Source organism: Cebus imitator, unplaced genomic scaffold, assembly GCF_001604975.1.
Source record: "Cebus imitator isolate Cc_AM_T3 unplaced genomic scaffold, Cebus_imitator-1.0 Scaffold497, whole genome shotgun sequence".
Taxonomy (NCBI): Eukaryota; Metazoa; Chordata; class Mammalia; order Primates; family Cebidae; genus Cebus; species Cebus imitator.
The window spans coordinates 1,335,210-1,352,003 of NW_016107812.1; the positions used below are offsets into that span (position 1 = coordinate 1,335,210).

Here is a 16,794-nt window from a genome sequence, read left to right on the forward strand (position 1 = left end):
ACCAGGATGGTCTCGATCTCTTGACCTCGTGATCCACCCGCCTCGGCCTCCCAAAGTGCTGGGATTACAGGCGTGAGCCACCGCGCCCGGCCGCCAATTTATTTTCTTAGAGCAAAACAATCCCGCATGGATATAACATTTATTTATTTATTTATTTTGGGACCAAGTCTCGCTCTGTCACCCAGGCTGGAGTGCAGTGGCGCAATCTTGGCTCACTGCAACCTCCACCTACTGGGTTCAAGGAAGCCTCCCGAGTAGCTGGGACTACTGGCATTAGCCACCACGCCCAGCTAATTTTTATATTTTGTAGTAGAGATGGTGAGGCATGCCTTGGCCTTCCAAAATGCTGGGATTACAGGCATTAGCCACCACGCCCAGCCCCACATGGATATAAATTAAATATTAAAACTCCCCAAAAATTACTAGGAAGAAAATGAGAAAATTAGCTATTTCTAAGTATGTCTTGAAAATCAAATTGCACATAGTTTCGAAAGGATCTGTACACTTGACTACCCACAATTTAAACATCAAAATGAAAATAAACACAACAAAAGTGAACTACTACTATAGTAGAAACATATTTGCAACAGAAATGAAAACGTGCTATACCCTTAATTAACAAAGATACCAGTCGGGTGCAATGGCTCACACCTATAATCCCAGCACTTTGGAAGGCCAAGGTGGGCAAATCATGAGGTCAGGTGTTTGAGACCAGCCTGGCCAACATGGTGAAACCCTGTCTCTACTAAAAATACAAAAAGTTAGCCAGGTGTTGTGCCGGACACCTGTAATCCCAGCTACCTGGGAGGCTGAGGAAGAAGAATTGCTTGTTTTTAGTAGAGACGGGTTTTACCATGTTGCCCAGGCTGGTCTCAAACTGCAGGGCTCTAGTAATCCACCCACTTTGGCCTCCCAAAGCGCTGAGATTACAGGCGTGAGCCACCGCACCCGGCCACATTTTCTTTGTGAGCCACGTCATTCTTACAAAAATAAGAAGCCATTTGAACCCCAAGATGTTCAGATAAGAACATGTCCAGGAAACAGCTTAAAAGGAGTTTAAGCAAAACTCTCAAGTCTTTCTTTCATAATTTATAGCTTAGGAAAGAAAATCACTTGTTAATATTTCTTGGCCAGTCTTGGAGGCTCACGCCTATAATCTCAGCACTCTGGGAGGCTGAGGCAGGTGCAATGCTTGAGCCCAGGAGTTCAAGACCAGCTTGGGCAACATAGGGGGACCCCGTCTCTACAAAAAATACTAAGATTAGCCAGGCATGGTGGCACACGCTTGTAGTCCCAGCTTCTCGGGAGGCTGAGGTGAGACGATTGCTTGAGCCCAGGAGGTCGAGGCTGCAGTGAGTTGTGATCATGCCCCTGCACTCCACCTGGGTGACAGAGCAAGAACTTGTCTCATATACATATTTCTACAGCCTTCCCTAGTGACAAATTATCGTACTCCACAAGGCACCCTGTGCCCCCCAGAGAGGAGTGACCTCACCAAGTGACTGACACACCAAGCAAGAGACAAACCAAGTCCCTCAAGGTCCCAGGACAACTGACCCCAGGACCCCTGGGGAGACAAACGGCAGAGACCCTCCAAGCTGCCCCACTCTCCCCTACAAGGAGAAAGGCTGCTGGAGTGCCTCATGCAAACTCATGCTCAACTTTCAAAAAAACAACCCGAAAGCCAGGCACAGTGGCTCACACCTGTAATCCCAGCACTTTGGGAAGCAGAAGAGGGCCGATCACTTGAGGTTGGCAGTTCAAGACCAGCCTGGGCAACATGGTGAAACCCCATCTCTACAAATACAAGAAAAATTGGGCCAGACACAGTGGCTCACGCCTGTAATCCCGGCACTTTGGGAGGCTGAGGTGGGTGGATCACTTGAGGTTGGCAGTTCCAAGACCAGCCTGGCCAACATGGTGAAATCCCATCTCTATAAAAAATACAAAAAATTAGGCTGGGCGTGGTGGCGCACGCCTATAATCCCAGCACTTTGGGGGCTAAGGCAGGTGGATCACCTGAGGCCAGTTTGAGGCCAGCCTGACCAACATGGAGAAATCCTGTCTCTACTAAGAATGCAAATTAGCCAGGTGTGGTGGCGATGCCTGTAATCCCAGCCACTCAGGAGGCTGAGGCAGAAGAATCACTTGAACCCGGGAGGTGGAGGTTGCAGTGAGCCGAGATTGCGCCATTGCACTCCAGCCTGGGCAACAAGAGCAAAACTGTCTCAAAAAATTAAACAAACAAATAAAAAAAAATAAATAAATACAAAAAATTAGCCAGGCATGGTGGCACATGCCTCTAATCCCAGCTACTCCGAGGCACAGGCAGGAGAATCTCTTGAACCCAGGAGGTGGAGGTTGCAGTGAGCTGAGATCATGCCATTGCACTCTAGCCTGGGCAACAAGAATGAAACTCCATCTCAAAAAAAACCAAAAACCAAAAAACAAAATCAGGATCTTTCTCCTGTTTCTTCCAGGGTGGGTGAAGGTCGAGTTGTGACTGGGAGAGAGGATGGGGAGCACTACTCAGGCCTGCCAGGGTCTCCTGCCTTCCAGGGCAGGGGCAGCCCTGGAAACTCACATGCGCCTTAGAGCAGGAGGCAAGAGAACTCACCAGACAGCAGAAACACTCCGCGCTGGAGAGCCACAAGGCTCTCAGTCAACATGTTTTTCCATGTCAAACCCCTGGTTGCCAGGTAATTCTGTGACGCGAAGAAAAAAGGGAGTAAGAAACATTCGTTTAGGGGAAGAAACACTGACATGACGAGAGAGAAAACATTTCCGAAAAGGCCCCGAAGGTGTGGAAAGCCATAGCCCAGCCCCTCACGAGTGGCATTTTCAGACGGCCACACATTCACACCCCACAGCACGAGGAGTGTTGTCCAAGAGCCTCCTCCAAGTCCCAGAAGGAAGGCTAGCTTTGAACCTCGAGTCTAGGAGTTCCCAGATTCTCTCAAAAGTTCTGCCGAGACCTTCACAGCCCAGGGTGTGACTGAGACACTAAAGCCTGGCCACAGGGCCCACAGCCCCACGACAGGACCAGTCTGTTTGACAAGAAAAGCTGAGTACTTGGCATCTGATCTGTGTGCCCTTCAAAAACACGGAGCTGTGTAGCTCCTTTTGTGGGCATCAAAGCAGAGTGTAGGGCTGGGTGGGCAGGCCTGCCAGCTGTGTCTGTGGCCAGCGTCAGGCCCCACCATTGTGTGTGCTGTCAGTCGGCAAGGTGCTTGGCAAGAGGGCAGACGCGCACGTCCAACATATAAATCCTAGAAGCCGAGATTGCTTCCTAGATGCGGGGAGGCAAATGGCCAGACAAGGAAGGGACCAAAGAAAAGGCCCTGGTTCTGCCAAAGGGCACTTTCACAAAAGCCCCTCCGAGAGCTGTGGGAAGCAGCTCCTACGGATTCATGGCAGGAGGCACAAAAAGGAAAGACCCAGTTTTGGAATACGGGAAATACAGGTAAACACCATGGAATGCAGAGAACTAGCCAGCTGCACTAGTGAGAAAAGGCTGCTCCTGGCTCCCCAGCCGGTGGCAAGTCGGTACCTTCAAGATGTCTGACTCGTAGCTGTTGTTGTTCAGCACCCCGTCCAGACACTTGTCACCCAGGTTGAGCTCTGCCGAGATGAAGGGGCAAGGTTATCTGTTTATAAAGACGTCGCAGGAAAGCACTGTCTGCCCGACACTGAGGATAAACACATTTCTTTTCATTACAGATTCTAGAAGGAATAAGAAGTTCAATGATAAAACTCAATTTTAAACAGAGGACAAGTAGAAATGCTTTCCATTCCACTCCCTCCTTAAAAAGACCAGCTCTCCAAGTCTCCCCAGCACCTGGTCTGGTACCCTGACATCAAAACCCTGCAGCAGGGATTCCATCCAGGAGAATTTCCCCTAATCCTTCTGTTATTGCTTGATTTTGAGCTACCGTGAATTTGATACACCTCTGCAGTTCAGCAGGAAAGGGTCAACATTTGGTGACCAACAGTGGCCTCCCCACTCTACACATCAGGCTATGGACACCACCATTGCCTGCCCTCAAGTGGTTCACCAAGAGAACATGCAAAGGTCAAGGCAACTCGGGCCTGAAGAGCCAGTATTACCACAGAACGGGGCCAGGCAGCCGAAGCAGCCGGTCCGGGTGCAGCCCCAGTACAGGTGACAGAAAGGCTGCAGGCAGACCGCACCTGTGGAGAGAGGACACCAGTCAGGCGCGCCCAGCTCTGCAGCCCATCTCCAACACAATTCGCCAATGCCAGGCTCAGGAGCTCAATTCCCTTCGGAATCATTGTTCAGGAGGAGTCTCCATGGAACTCAGGGACGGGGGCCACATCCCAGCTAACATCACCCAGGTTGTGACTGAACTATGAAGACAAAGAGTTATGACCCTGAAAAAAGGCCAGGCTCGTATTTTCTTTTTTATTTTTTAGAGATGGAGTCTCACTCTGTTGCCCAGGCTGGACCACAGGGGCACAATCACAGCTCACTGCAGCCTTGACCTTCTGAGCTCAAGTGATCCACCCACCTCAGCCTCTCGAGTAGCCAGGACTACAGGTACACACCACCATGCCCAGCTAATGTTTTTTATGTTTGTAGAGATAGGGTCTCACTATGTTGCTCAGGATGATCTCAAACTCCTGGCCTCAAGTGATCCTCCCACCTCAGCCTCTCAAAGTGCTGGGATTATGGGCATGAGACACCGCACCCAGCCCCAGACTCATATTGTTTCTTACAATGAAAACACATGCTCATCCCAGGAAAGTAGTGAGAAGCACAAAAGAAAACCTCTCACCTGCTCCACCACCCTACCGTGGTTTTGATGGGTTTCCTTCTAGCTCTGAACATGCAATATGCTTGCCACCAACTGCATATGTATATCTTTACATGACTTTTTTTTTTTTTTTTTTTGAGACAAAGTCTTGCTCTGTCCAAGTGCAGTGGCACGATCTTGGCTCACTGCAACCTCTACCTCCCAGGTTCAAGTGATTCTCCTGCCTCAGCCTCCCAAGAAGCTTGGATTATAGGCACCCACCACCACGACTGGCTAAATTTTGCATTTTTAGTAGGGATGGGGTCTCACCATGTTGGCTGGGCTAGTCTCAAACTCTTGACCTCAGGAGATCTGCCCGCCTTGGCCTCTCAAAGTGCTAGAATGACAGGCGTGAGCCACTCTGCCCAGGCTAAATGGCTGTTTTCTACTGGAGTATTTTTCTATGTTGCCAGCTCGGTTTATAGACTTTTTTTTTTTTTTTTTTGAGACAGAGTCTCGCTCTGAGGCCCCGGCTGGAGTACAGTTGTGCGATTTCGGCTGACTGCAACCTCTGCCTCCCAGATTCAAGCAATTCTCCTGCCTCAGCCTTCCCAGTAGCTGGCACTACAGGCGCGTGCCATCACGCCCGGCTAATGCTTTGTATCTTTAGTAGAGAAGGGGTTTCACTGTGTTAGCCAGGATGGTCTCCATCTCCTGACCTCATGATCCACCCGCCTTGGCCTCCCAAAGGACATTATTTTTAATTGTTCGATATTCTACAGAATGGAAATTCCTAAAATACAATATTAAGTAAACTCTAGCTAAAATTCTCACAGGGTTGAGTACTTAAGTCTTTTAACGTCTACACTCACTTCACAAGTCTCTGTATATGAAGCGCTCTCTATGAAGTTAGAGTTAAGTGTGAGGGCTACCGAGCAAAAGCCGGCCTGATGCCATCTGCTGACCACCTGTGTGTCAGGCACGGGGCGAGGTGTCCTCTGAGGCTTCCCGCCTCGCCTCCCATGTGCAGCATCAGCAGTGGGCAGTGACTGCGTGGGTCAGTGGCTATGCCCCACGGCAGCACGTCCCAATGCGATGCAGCATCCACACCCCGAGACTGCGGGCCAGGCCCCACCCCTGCACGTCCATCAAGACATAGCTCTCAGAAGTAACCCATTTGGTTTACTTTGGTTTGCCTGGAACACTTTTAAGCCATTCCAGAGAGAACCAGTGCTGTGGCCCTGTGTGCTGCTCAACAGGGCGAGGGCTGTCTTCACTTAATACTGTCACATAGAGGGAGCTCTGACAAATTACGAAGTCATAGAAAAAAAGGCAAAGGACATAAACAGACATTTCTGCAGGAATAAATTAAAACAGCCATTAAATGAAGGAAAGCTGTTTTTAACATAAGAGCATACACACACACACACACACACACACACACACACACTTTTTAAATTTTTTTTGGAAATAGGGTCTCCATCTGTCACCCAGGCTGGAGTGCAATGGCAGGATCTTGGCTCACTGCAACCTCCTTCTCCCAGACCCAAGCCATACTCTGGCGACAGTCTCCTGAGTAGTTGGGATTACAGGTGCACACCACATCTGGCCAATTTTTGTGTTTTTTTGTAGAGATGGGGTTTCACCAGGTTGCCCAGGCTGGTCTGAAACTCCTGGACACAGAAGATCTGCCTACCTTGGCCTCCCAAAGTAGGCGGGATTACAGGTGTAAGCCACTGTGCCTGGCCAGAATTATATATTAAAGCATCAACATTCATCTAGGAGGTTTTAAAGTGACACCGGGGCATGGACACAGACCCAGGCCGAGCCCCCGCTGGATGCAGATGCAGCCTGTGAAGGCGCAGTGTTATCAGCAGGTGGGAAAAGATGGATTATTCAATATGGTGACGTGGGATGACTGATCATACAGATGGAAAAGGAGAAACTGCATCCTTACTTCACAGGTTACCTTACAGCCAACACCACTTTAAAACCTGAGCCCCAAGGGCCAGATGGGAGTGTCTACGCGCGGTGGTGCGGGCACTCACACTGCTGAGGGGCGACACTCGGGTCCTGCTCGCGCTCTGCTCTCCGGTCAGGCATGGGCTGGAAGCAGCAGGTGCACAAGGCGTGGCTTCCTTGCAGAGGGCACACGTAATCCTGAACTGCTGAAGCACACACACGTTCAGCCGGAGCACGTGGGACCCAGGGCAGAAAAACAGCAGGTTAGAGACATACATCTAAAGAGGCCACCAGGAAGCACACACGAGGGAAGACGCAGACCTGCTCTCCGAAACCACTAGGGGACTTTCTGCCACCCAAACTGGGGCGTTCAAACGGATTAACAATAACCAAAAATGATCTTTGGTTTCACGACTGGAGGAAGAATTCAAAGATCTATTGAAAGTTTTCTATTGTTTCCTATAAAGAGAGGACAGGCCCATGGAGCATATGACAAGCTGTGTACTCAATCTCTGCTCAGGTGAGAGAACAGCTATCTCCTTCAAATAAACAAGGACAGGCAAGGTGCACAAGACCAATCGATGTGGCAGCAGGAAGCCTGAGCCCGCCCCGCCAAGCTCCCTGTACCCTCACCATCCACACAGGAAAGACCACAGGGAGGTCACCACAGCAGCCATCAGGACGGCAATTTCACGGCCCAGGTTCACTGAGGAACCCAGGACACCAGAAAGAGGCGCTGGTCCTGCCACGCAAACAAAGGAGCTTGTCCAGTGACCCAGACAGAGCTACTGAGTGGCAGAGGCAAACCCAGGCTGGCAGATGGGCATCCATACCAAGGCCAAGCACTGCTTTGTCCACTCCCTCCACAGGTTCTACAAGAAGCCACTGAGAACGGCAGCACAAGGATGTGGCTCTGCATCAGTCCCAGGCCAGTGGCCTCCTGATGTGCTCGGCCCCACCCGTGGCCAGGAAGCCAGGACCCTTGAGGGCCATCTTCACCTTCTGTGTGTACTAGAGTGAGCAGGGCGGAAAAGTGCGGCTTCCACACCCCATGCCCAGCTCTCCTCTGCCTTCCCTGACAGCACCTGTGGCCCCTTGTTGGAAACAGGCACCTGACAGAAAAGCGTTTAGCATCAAGGCAACTCTGGAGATGCAGGGCAACTTCTGGCGACATCACCACAGCTTTTGGGGAGAAGCCCACCTCTTACTTAAGGGACAGATATACAATCATCACTGTGGGTCTGGCAAACCCACTGGGGGACATCAGCTGCTCTAGGCAGCAGGTGGGGAGAGACCAAGTATTAAGGTCAGGGTTATTAATTCCCAGCAGTGCTCAGGAGGGGCCATGAATGAACAGTTACTCACCTGATTTCCCAGCCCAAAATCAGTCATGAAAAGCAACAAATTAGCGCAGGGAGACCTCTGAAGCCAGGGCCCAAAGTGGGAGAGGGGTGCAGAGAGGAGGCAGGCAGAGCGAGGCTCACCTGTCGTGAGGCTGGCGGATGTGGAGGGTGTGTCCCCCAGGGCCTGCGGAGCCCCTGGCTCGCCCTCGGGTGCTGGGCAGCGGGGAGGCTGCGCCGCCTGCCTTCTGTACTCAGGACACTGCCGGCACACGACGTACGGCTGGCTGCAAGGAAGCACAGGCTGAGCTGCGTGCAGGCCCCCAGCCTCTCTCAGGCAGGGCCGGCGCAGCACGGGTCTGCAGCCGTCACACCTCAGCTCCACCCTTGCTCAGCTGCTTGGTGTGACGGAAAGGGCTGGGCCTCCTTCCTGCCCAGCACCCCACTGTTGGAGGATGGGACCAGGAGTTGAAGGGCAAGGATGCGATGCTCTGCGTCCCCAGCTTAGCCCCCACGCTTTGGAGTGCCATCCCTGGGGCCACTCAGTCCCCACTGATGTGTGCTCCCAGGAGACGCTCAGGCCAGCACATGCGAGCGCACCCCATGCTCCTCAGGACACCGCCTACTCTCCCGTGACAAAAGCGCGGTGCACAAGGTCCAGGGGGTCCCACACCAGGCGCCTGCACAGTCCCAAATCACTTATCTTTCTACACTTCCCTTGTACTTCCAAAAACTAGAGAAAAATGTAAACTACAAAAAAAGAACTTCCCTGTAATCCCAGCACTTTGGGGGCCCAAGGCGGGCGGATCATGAGGTCAAGAGATTGAGATCATCTGGCCAACATGGTGAAACCCCGTCTCTACTAAAAAATACAAAGATTAGCTGGGCATGGTGGTGCGCACCTGTAGTCCCAACTACTCAGGAGGCCAAGGCAGGAGAATTACTTGAATCCAGGAGGCAGAGGTTGCAGTGAGCTGAGATCGCGCCACTGCACTCAGGCCTGGCTACTGGCAACAGAGCAAGACTCTGTCTCAAAAAAAAAAAAAGAGACTATCTATTTATCCTACTAAACAGGCAAAAAGAGTCCGTCATGGTGCAGACCTTGTAGAGTGCATTATGCACACCCTTTCTGATCGGTGTCTGGAGAACAAACTTATCAAATGTCTATCAAGGTGAATTCCCAGGCACACCCTGTGACTCGACTGCTCACATCTAAACATTTGTCTTCATGACGTCACTGGACATGTGCACAAGGACGGAAGTGAGAAATGCACGGCAGCCTGTTTCCAAATTCAAATGCTGGGAAGACAGCCAAGCTGCACGTGCAGTCAAAAACTGTTTCATAAAATGAAATGTTTCATGAAAACATTCGTTTCTCATGCTTGTAATCCCAGTACTTTGGGAGGCAGAGGCGGGCGGATCACCTGAGGTCTGGAGTTCTAGACCAGCCTGGCCAACATGGTGAAGCCTTATCTCTACTACAAATACAAAATTAGTGGCTGGGCGCAGTGGCTCATACCTATAATCCCAGGACTTTGGGAGGCCATGGCGGGCAGATCACTTGAGGTCAGGAGTTTGAGACCAGCCTGGCCAACAAGGTGAAACCCCGTTTCTACTAAAAATACAAAAATTAGCTGGGTGTGGTGGTACATGCCTGTAATCCCAGCTACTCAGGAAGCTGAGGCAGGAGAATCACTTGAACCCCCGGAGATGAAGGTTGCAGTGAGCCAAGGTTGCACCACTGCACTCCAGCCTGGGTGACAGGGTAAGACTCTGTCTCAAAAAAAAAAAAAAAAAAAGAAAATTAGCCAAATGTGGTGGTGCATGCCTGTAATCCTGTAATCCCAGCTACTCAGGAGGCTGAGACAGGGAAATCACTTGATCCCAGGAAGCAGAGGTTGCAGTGAGCCAAGAGTGTGCCATTTCACTCCAATCTGGAAAACAAGAGTGAAAATCCATCTCTCTCTCTCTCTCTCTCACACACACACACACACACACACACACAAACAGGGCCAGGTACAGTGGCTCATGCCTGTAATCCCATCACTTTGGAGGGGCCGAGGCAGGCAGATCACTTGAGGCCAGGAGTTGAAGACCAGCCTGGCCAACTTGGTGAAACCCCATCTCTACTAAAAATAAAAAAAATTAGCTGGGCATAGTGGCACATGCCTGTAATCCCAGCTACTCAGGAGGCTGAGGCGAAAGAATCACCAGAACCTGGGAGGTAGAGGTTAGTGAGCTGTGATCACACCATTGCACTCCAGCCAGGGTGACAGAGTGAAACTGTCTCAAAAACAAAACAAAACAGATTTGTTAGTATACTGCATTTTATTTTGTTAACAATTATGACACACTGAACGGCTGGGCAGATGTGGCAAAATATTAATATGAAGTGGTTTTGGTTTCCTTCTTTTTGCTTAACAGTCATTTGCTAAACTTAGCAAAAGGAAACAAGGATAAAAGTTTTGGGTTTTTTGTTCATTGTCTTTTAAAATATCATGGCCTCGACCCAAAATTCAGGCCTTGCATTTCTGAGTTAGGAAACCTCAACATGTCAGCAGATAGTCTCTGAGGCCTGTATTCTCTCGACCAAGTGATAGTGCCTCTTCTGTCATAACATACTGACAAGTGATCAACATTGCAATTTATAGGGACTTTATAGTCACTAGATCAACTGCAAACAATACATGTGCTCAGCCAGGTGTGGTGGCTCATGCCTTTAATCCCAGCACTCTGGGAGGCTGAGGTGGGTGGATCATGAAGTCAGGAGTTTGAGACCAGCCTGGCCAAAATAGTGAAACCCCCATCTCTACTAAAAATGCAGAAAAAAATTAGCTGGGTCAGGAGAATCGCTTAAAACCCAGGTGGCAAAGGTTATGGTGAGCCGAGATCGTGCCACTAAACTCCAGCCCGGGCAACAAGAATGAAACCATCTCAAAAAAAAAATTAAAAAAGTAGCCAGGCACGGTGGTGCGTGCCTATAGTCCCAGCTACTCAGGAGGGCTGAGGCAGGAGAACTGCTGCAACCTGGGAGGCGGAGGGTGTGGTAAGCTGAGATCGTGCCACTGCACTCCAGCCTGTGCAACAGAGTGAGACTCCATCTCAAAAAAAAAAAAAAAAAAATACATGTGGCTTATGCGGGAAAAAATAACATACGGAATGATGTTCCTCTGTCACAGCCAGAGATGCAAGACCCACGACAAAGAATGGAAGCAAAGGGAAGGGCATCGCCCAATGGCGCAAATGCCCATCACAATCACCTGTGGTTGACGCTCTGTCAGCTGCCAGCCTAAGTATTCACCCAGTCCTTGCCACACCTCTCAGGGCTTTGCTGCTAAGCGGCAGAACTAGAACTCAGAACCCATGCTGTCCACCCAGTAGCGAGCTCTCAGCCATGCTGCTGATGCTCCTCTAGCTGCCATGCTCTGCTCCAAGCCAGGGGCGTGATTTACCTAATGTCTGAGGACTCACTGTCAACATCCGACAGCTCCAACAGGTCCTCTGAACTCCCTTCTTCATCGGAGAAAGACCGCCTGACTTTGGGCTGCAGCATGTCTTGAGTGATTTTATTCCTGGCATCCATACTTTGCGTATCTTCTTCACTGCGACTCTTGTCTAGAATTAAAAGGACACAGCACCATTCACCGGCAGTGAGACACATCAGGCAGACACAGCCCATACTGCTGGGGGCCCGCGTGCCAAGTACCACAGAAGGAGAGGTCTGGGTGGACCGCCCTCACTTGCCTGGGTGCTGGATAAGGTATGCTTCCACGAGGTTGTTGAGGATGTGGTTTTTACAGATCCGCTCCACGGGACAGCGGCAGGTGGGGCACAGGGATGAGCGCTCCATCCATCCCGAGTAGCAAGCCGCACAGAACGTGTGCATGCAGGGCTGCAAACTGAAGCCGCGAGAGGGAGCCGTGTCCACACGGAGCCACACACACGCGACCATCACCCTCAGGCCGAGGTCTGCAGCGGCCCTACCGCACGAGGGCCTGCAGGGTCCAGCCACCATTCAGTCTAAAACCCTTTAACTTTGTCTTTGTTAATGAGAAGAAATCAGAGACCACAAGGCCTGTGTTTTCAGGAGGAATGGAGGTGAGTAGCTTATGACTTCAGGAACACAAACAACAGAGACACCCAGTGTTTCTAGCCTGGAAGTCAGAAGCTTCTCACACTTAAGTTCCCATGGAAAAGCAAGGAGGCCCTTCCTCAGCTGCTCCTGCATTCTTTCCATGCTTAAATACACTTTCCTAGCTAGGGAACATTTAAAATGTGCATAGTTCCTTTCATCTGTCTACAACGTTCACTGGGTCACACACAACTCACACTCCTGAAACCTTGTGGGGTCTATAGCCTCCGGCTCTGAGTTCCAGGTTTCCTCCTTGTTGGGGCCACAAGTAAAATGAAAATGGTGGCCATGCACGGTGGCTCATGCCTGCAATCCCAGCACTTTGAGAGGCCGAGGCAGGAGAATTAACTTGAGGTCAGGAGTTCAAGATGAGCCTGGGCAACATGGCGAAACCCTGTCTCTACAAAAAATACAAAATTAGCCATGTGGCTGGGTGCAATGGCTCATGCCTGTAATCCCAGCACTCTGAGAGGCTCAGGTGGGCGGATCACCTGAGGTCAGGAGTTCAAGACCAGCCTGGCCAACATGGTGAAACCCTATCTCTACTAAAAAATACAAAAAAATTAGCTGGGTGTGGTGGCACATGCCTGTAGTCCAGCAGCTCAGGACGCTGAGGCAGAATCGTCTGAACCTGGGAGGCACAGGTTGCAGTGAGACAAGATTGCACCACTGCACTACAGCCTCATGACAGAGTCAGACTCTGTCTCAAAAAAAAAGTAATAGTAATAAATAAAAATGATAAAATCACAACATTAAAAAAAAAAAAAAATTAGCCAGGCATTGGTGTGCACCTGTAGTCTCAGCTACTCAGGAGCCTGAGGTGAGAGAACTGCTTGGGCCAGGGAAGGAGAGGTTGCAGTGAGCTGAGATGGCACCACTGCACTCTTATCTGGGTGACAAGAGCCAGGCCTTGTCTAAAAAGAAAAAGGTAACCTCAGCAGATTCTATGGCAAACAGGACGCAGAGGCTTCTTTGATGCCCGCCCCCTCCCCACACCAGATGAGGGAACTGCAGCGCCCTGTGTTCCACAAGCCAAGGCTGAACGCAGCCGCACCTCACGCAGTCATGCAGCAGGTCCTGGCAGATGATGCATGTCAGCGTCTCCTCCATCTTGTCTGGCTTCCCAGCCGCGGCTCTGACATTGTCGTGGACAGTTTGGGTGTTTCTACACGGTTGTGCAAACAACACCTCTAGGTTCAGGTCGAGGTCCCCGTCTGCAAGAGAACGGGATGGTTCTGACTGTCGTAACCAAGGAGGGAACACATGCAGTACTTTCAGTTTACAAACACCTTCACCTGCAGACACAGAAAGTCTCCAGGCCTCAGTTGTCCAGAACCAGAAGCAGAAAACACACAGGCATTGCCTTATATTTGTGTTTCTAACTGCTATTTTTCACCAGGCATCATGGCTCACACCTGTAATCCCAGCACTTTGGGAGGCTGAGGCCGGCAGATCAACTTGAGGTCAGGAGTTTTGACACCAGCCTGGCCGACATGGCAAAATCCTGTCTCTACCAAAAATACAGAAGTTAGCTGGAAATAACTTGAAGCTGGGAGGTGGAGGTTGCAGTTAGCTGAGATTGTGCCATTGCACTCCAGCCTGGACAACAGAGTAAGACTCTGTCTCCAAAATAATAATAATAAAAATAAATAAATAAATAGGGTATTTTTAAGAAGGCCCAAAATAAATCTCCTATTCCAGTAGGTTTAAGTTTTGTGTTAGAGGAATGGTTAATAACATTAACAAAGAAATTCAGGATGTGAGTTAAGAGTTGAAGGCTAGCCAGGCGTAGTGGCTCATGCCTGTAATCCAAGCACTTTGGAGGCCAAGGCGGGCGGATCACCTGAGGTCGGGAGTTCAAGACCAGCCTGACCAACATGGTGAAACCCCGTCTTTAAAAAAATAAATAAGTAAATAAAAAGAGTTGAAGGCCAGCTGTCAGTGTGTATGATGTCATTTTCTTTAAACACAAACTGTAACTCATGTACACAGAGGAAAGTGCTAAAAGAAGAGACTGAAGATGTCACCAGGTCAAAATTTTTTTCTTCTAATTTTATTTTTCTATAATGCTCAGATGTTGGTAATCATTAATTTTTATTTTTAAAGAAACTGCACAGAATTTAAAAAGGCAAATATTTAGAAGAAGCCAGGCACAGAGGCTTATGCCTGTAATTCCAACACTTTCGGAATTTGAAGCGGGCAGATCGCTTGAGGCCAGGAGTTCAAGACCAGCCTGGGCAATATAGTGAAATCTCATCTCTACAAAAAATACCAAAAAAAAAAAAAAAAAAAAAAATTGGCCGGGTATGGTAGTGCTTACCTGTGGTCCCACCTACTGGGGAGTCTGCGGTGGGAAGATTGTCTGAGCCCAGGAGGCAGAGGTTGCAGTGGGCCGAGACTGCACCACTGCACTCTAGCCTGAAGGACAAAGCAAGATCCTGTCTCTTTAAAAAAAAATGTACACATATTCAGAAGAAAAAAAAGGGAGTCACCCTCTGCCTCAGCCTCTCCTCACCCAATTTCCCTCATCTGAGGAAGACTACTTTCATGTCTTTGAGCTGTTTCTTCAACACACCCCAAAAGGAACAATCCACGCCTGCGGCCACAGCGCCTCATCATGCAACCGACCTCCCTTCGAGGTTAACCGCAGTGCTTACTAGGAAGAGATGTTCCAGTTCGTCTTAAAAACCCACCAGCCGCTCAAAGGGACTCTTGGGAATATAAACAGGACCCCTGGGATTCTGGCTGCCACGAGAATCACAGGCTTACCTCTGTGTTTCTAAGTTATAATGACACATATTAATTTATCAATTTTAGACATCATCCCTGACATCTATTAAAGTAGGGCAAAACTCTGACCTGAGACTCCCCTGCCAACATTAGTGTAATACAACTGTTAGTTCATTACGTTATATTTACATTACTATGCTTATGTAAGTATTCACTGCTGAGCCAAGGAACGTGCTAGATTAAGTTGTGTGACTTACAGTTTTTCATGTTTGCTAGAATTAAAATTTCCTCACTCCTGTGCTTATTTTTCCTATGTAACTGTTGCTGATTCTTTCCACGCCTTCCCCATGCCAATCAACTCAACCTGTCAGAGAACCGGCTTTCCTTCCCTGGGGATCCTCCGGGAGCCTTTCTGCCAGTGCCCTGGCCTGCGGGCTGCTCTCGGACTGTGCACAGCCAGCCTTCTACGACAATATTCCCAAACCTCTTCTAATATTCTTCTTAACTCTGGCTTTCAAAGTGCAGACTTCTCTCTAAATCATCTTCAATGTGAAGATTTAAGTTACCTTTTTAGAAATTATTGTCCTACCAGGACAGAGGGCTTTCTATTTTTATTTTTTTTTTTTTTTTTTTTTTGAGACGGAGTTTCACTCTGTTGCCCAGGCTGGAGTGCAGTGGCAAGATCTCAGCTCACTGCAACCTCGCCTCCTGGGTACAAGCAATTCTCCTGCCTCAGCTCCTGACTAGCTGGGATTACAGGTACCCGCCATCACGCCCAGCTAATTTTTGCATTTTTAGTAGAGACAGCGTTTCACCGTGTTGGCCAGGCTAGTCTCAAACTCCTGACCTCAGGCGATTCACCCACCTTGGCCTCCCAAAGTGCTGGAATTAACAGGTGTAAGCCACTGCACCCAGCTTGATTTTTACTTTTAGAGACCAAGTCTTGCTCTGTTGCCCAGGCTGGTCTCGAACACCTGGCCTCAAGTGATTCTCCTGCCTTGGCCTCCCAGTGTTAGGATTACAGGTATGAGCTACTGTACCTGGCCAGGATGGAGGACTTTCAGATTAGTTCTTCAATTCAGAATGGACTATTTCCAGACCAAGAAAATAGTCTGTAGTAAACCACAGTTTTATGGGGATTATGCAAACAGCAAAAAACAGGACCAGATTTTCATTCAGAAAATGTCAGAGGTGTTACAGGCATCAGCCTGAGGAAGGGTCCACATACCCCTGCAGGAAGTAAGGCTTCACAGCACAGAGCATGGCAGAGGCCCCTGAATGCCCCAGGAGCTCACGAGAGAGCAAAGGACCCACAGAACCAGGCTCTGACCTCCTCTCATTTTCTTTCTCACGGGCTCCAAATCCTCCTGATCCTGGGGCTCCAATGAAGACGATGACACAGCCTTCCTGTCTGGGAGAGCTGAGGCAAAGCTGGAGATTTCATCACTTGCCACGGAGGGACCACCTCCTTTAGGGAAGTTGCCAGCACCCTCAGACCCTGTGAGAGGAATCAAACAAGACAGGTGCTGACTTGTCTACCTCAGGAGAGAACCACACCTGTAAGGTGTCACTGACTGAAACCCAGTGCAGCTGGCAACCTGAGATGTCATAGTTTACAAATGACAAATGGCTTACCAGGAGTGTGTGCTCACTCAACTAACATCTTAACTGTATCTGTGCCCATCTCTGTGTGTGGTGGAGCTGGGGGCAAGCAGTACACTGGCAGAGGAACAAATGCAGAGATCTGTGACCAGGCTCAGCCCTTGAGCGCTGAGTCCTAACGGAGGGCAAATCCACACACCGGTGGCCAGATGATGCACACCGTATCGTAAACAGTGTTAAGATAGAGATCTGGGGGCCAGGCGTGGTGGCTCAC

The 16,794-nt window shown here is 49.7% G+C and overlaps 1 protein-coding gene across 1 annotated transcript in view; it reads right to left on the reverse strand.

The window, feature by feature from the left end:
• The window catches only part of CHFR (checkpoint with forkhead and ring finger domains), a 45,905-nt gene that overhangs the window by 5,473 nt on the left and 23,638 nt on the right, over nucleotides 1–16,794 (reverse strand). Inside the window, exons 5-13 of the mRNA XM_037733194.1 lie at nucleotides 16,249–16,416; nucleotides 13,243–13,402; nucleotides 11,801–11,955; nucleotides 11,509–11,671; nucleotides 8,201–8,343; nucleotides 6,803–6,922; nucleotides 4,108–4,191; nucleotides 3,551–3,621; nucleotides 2,598–2,705 (exon numbers count right to left, since the gene is read on the reverse strand). Of these exons, the coding sequence (XP_037589122.1) occupies nucleotides 2,598–2,705; nucleotides 3,551–3,621; nucleotides 4,108–4,191; nucleotides 6,803–6,922; nucleotides 8,201–8,343; nucleotides 11,509–11,671; nucleotides 11,801–11,955; nucleotides 13,243–13,402; nucleotides 16,249–16,416 (1,172 nt within the window). The remainder of the gene's footprint in view (nucleotides 1–2,597; nucleotides 2,706–3,550; nucleotides 3,622–4,107; nucleotides 4,192–6,802; nucleotides 6,923–8,200; nucleotides 8,344–11,508; nucleotides 11,672–11,800; nucleotides 11,956–13,242; nucleotides 13,403–16,248; nucleotides 16,417–16,794) is intronic.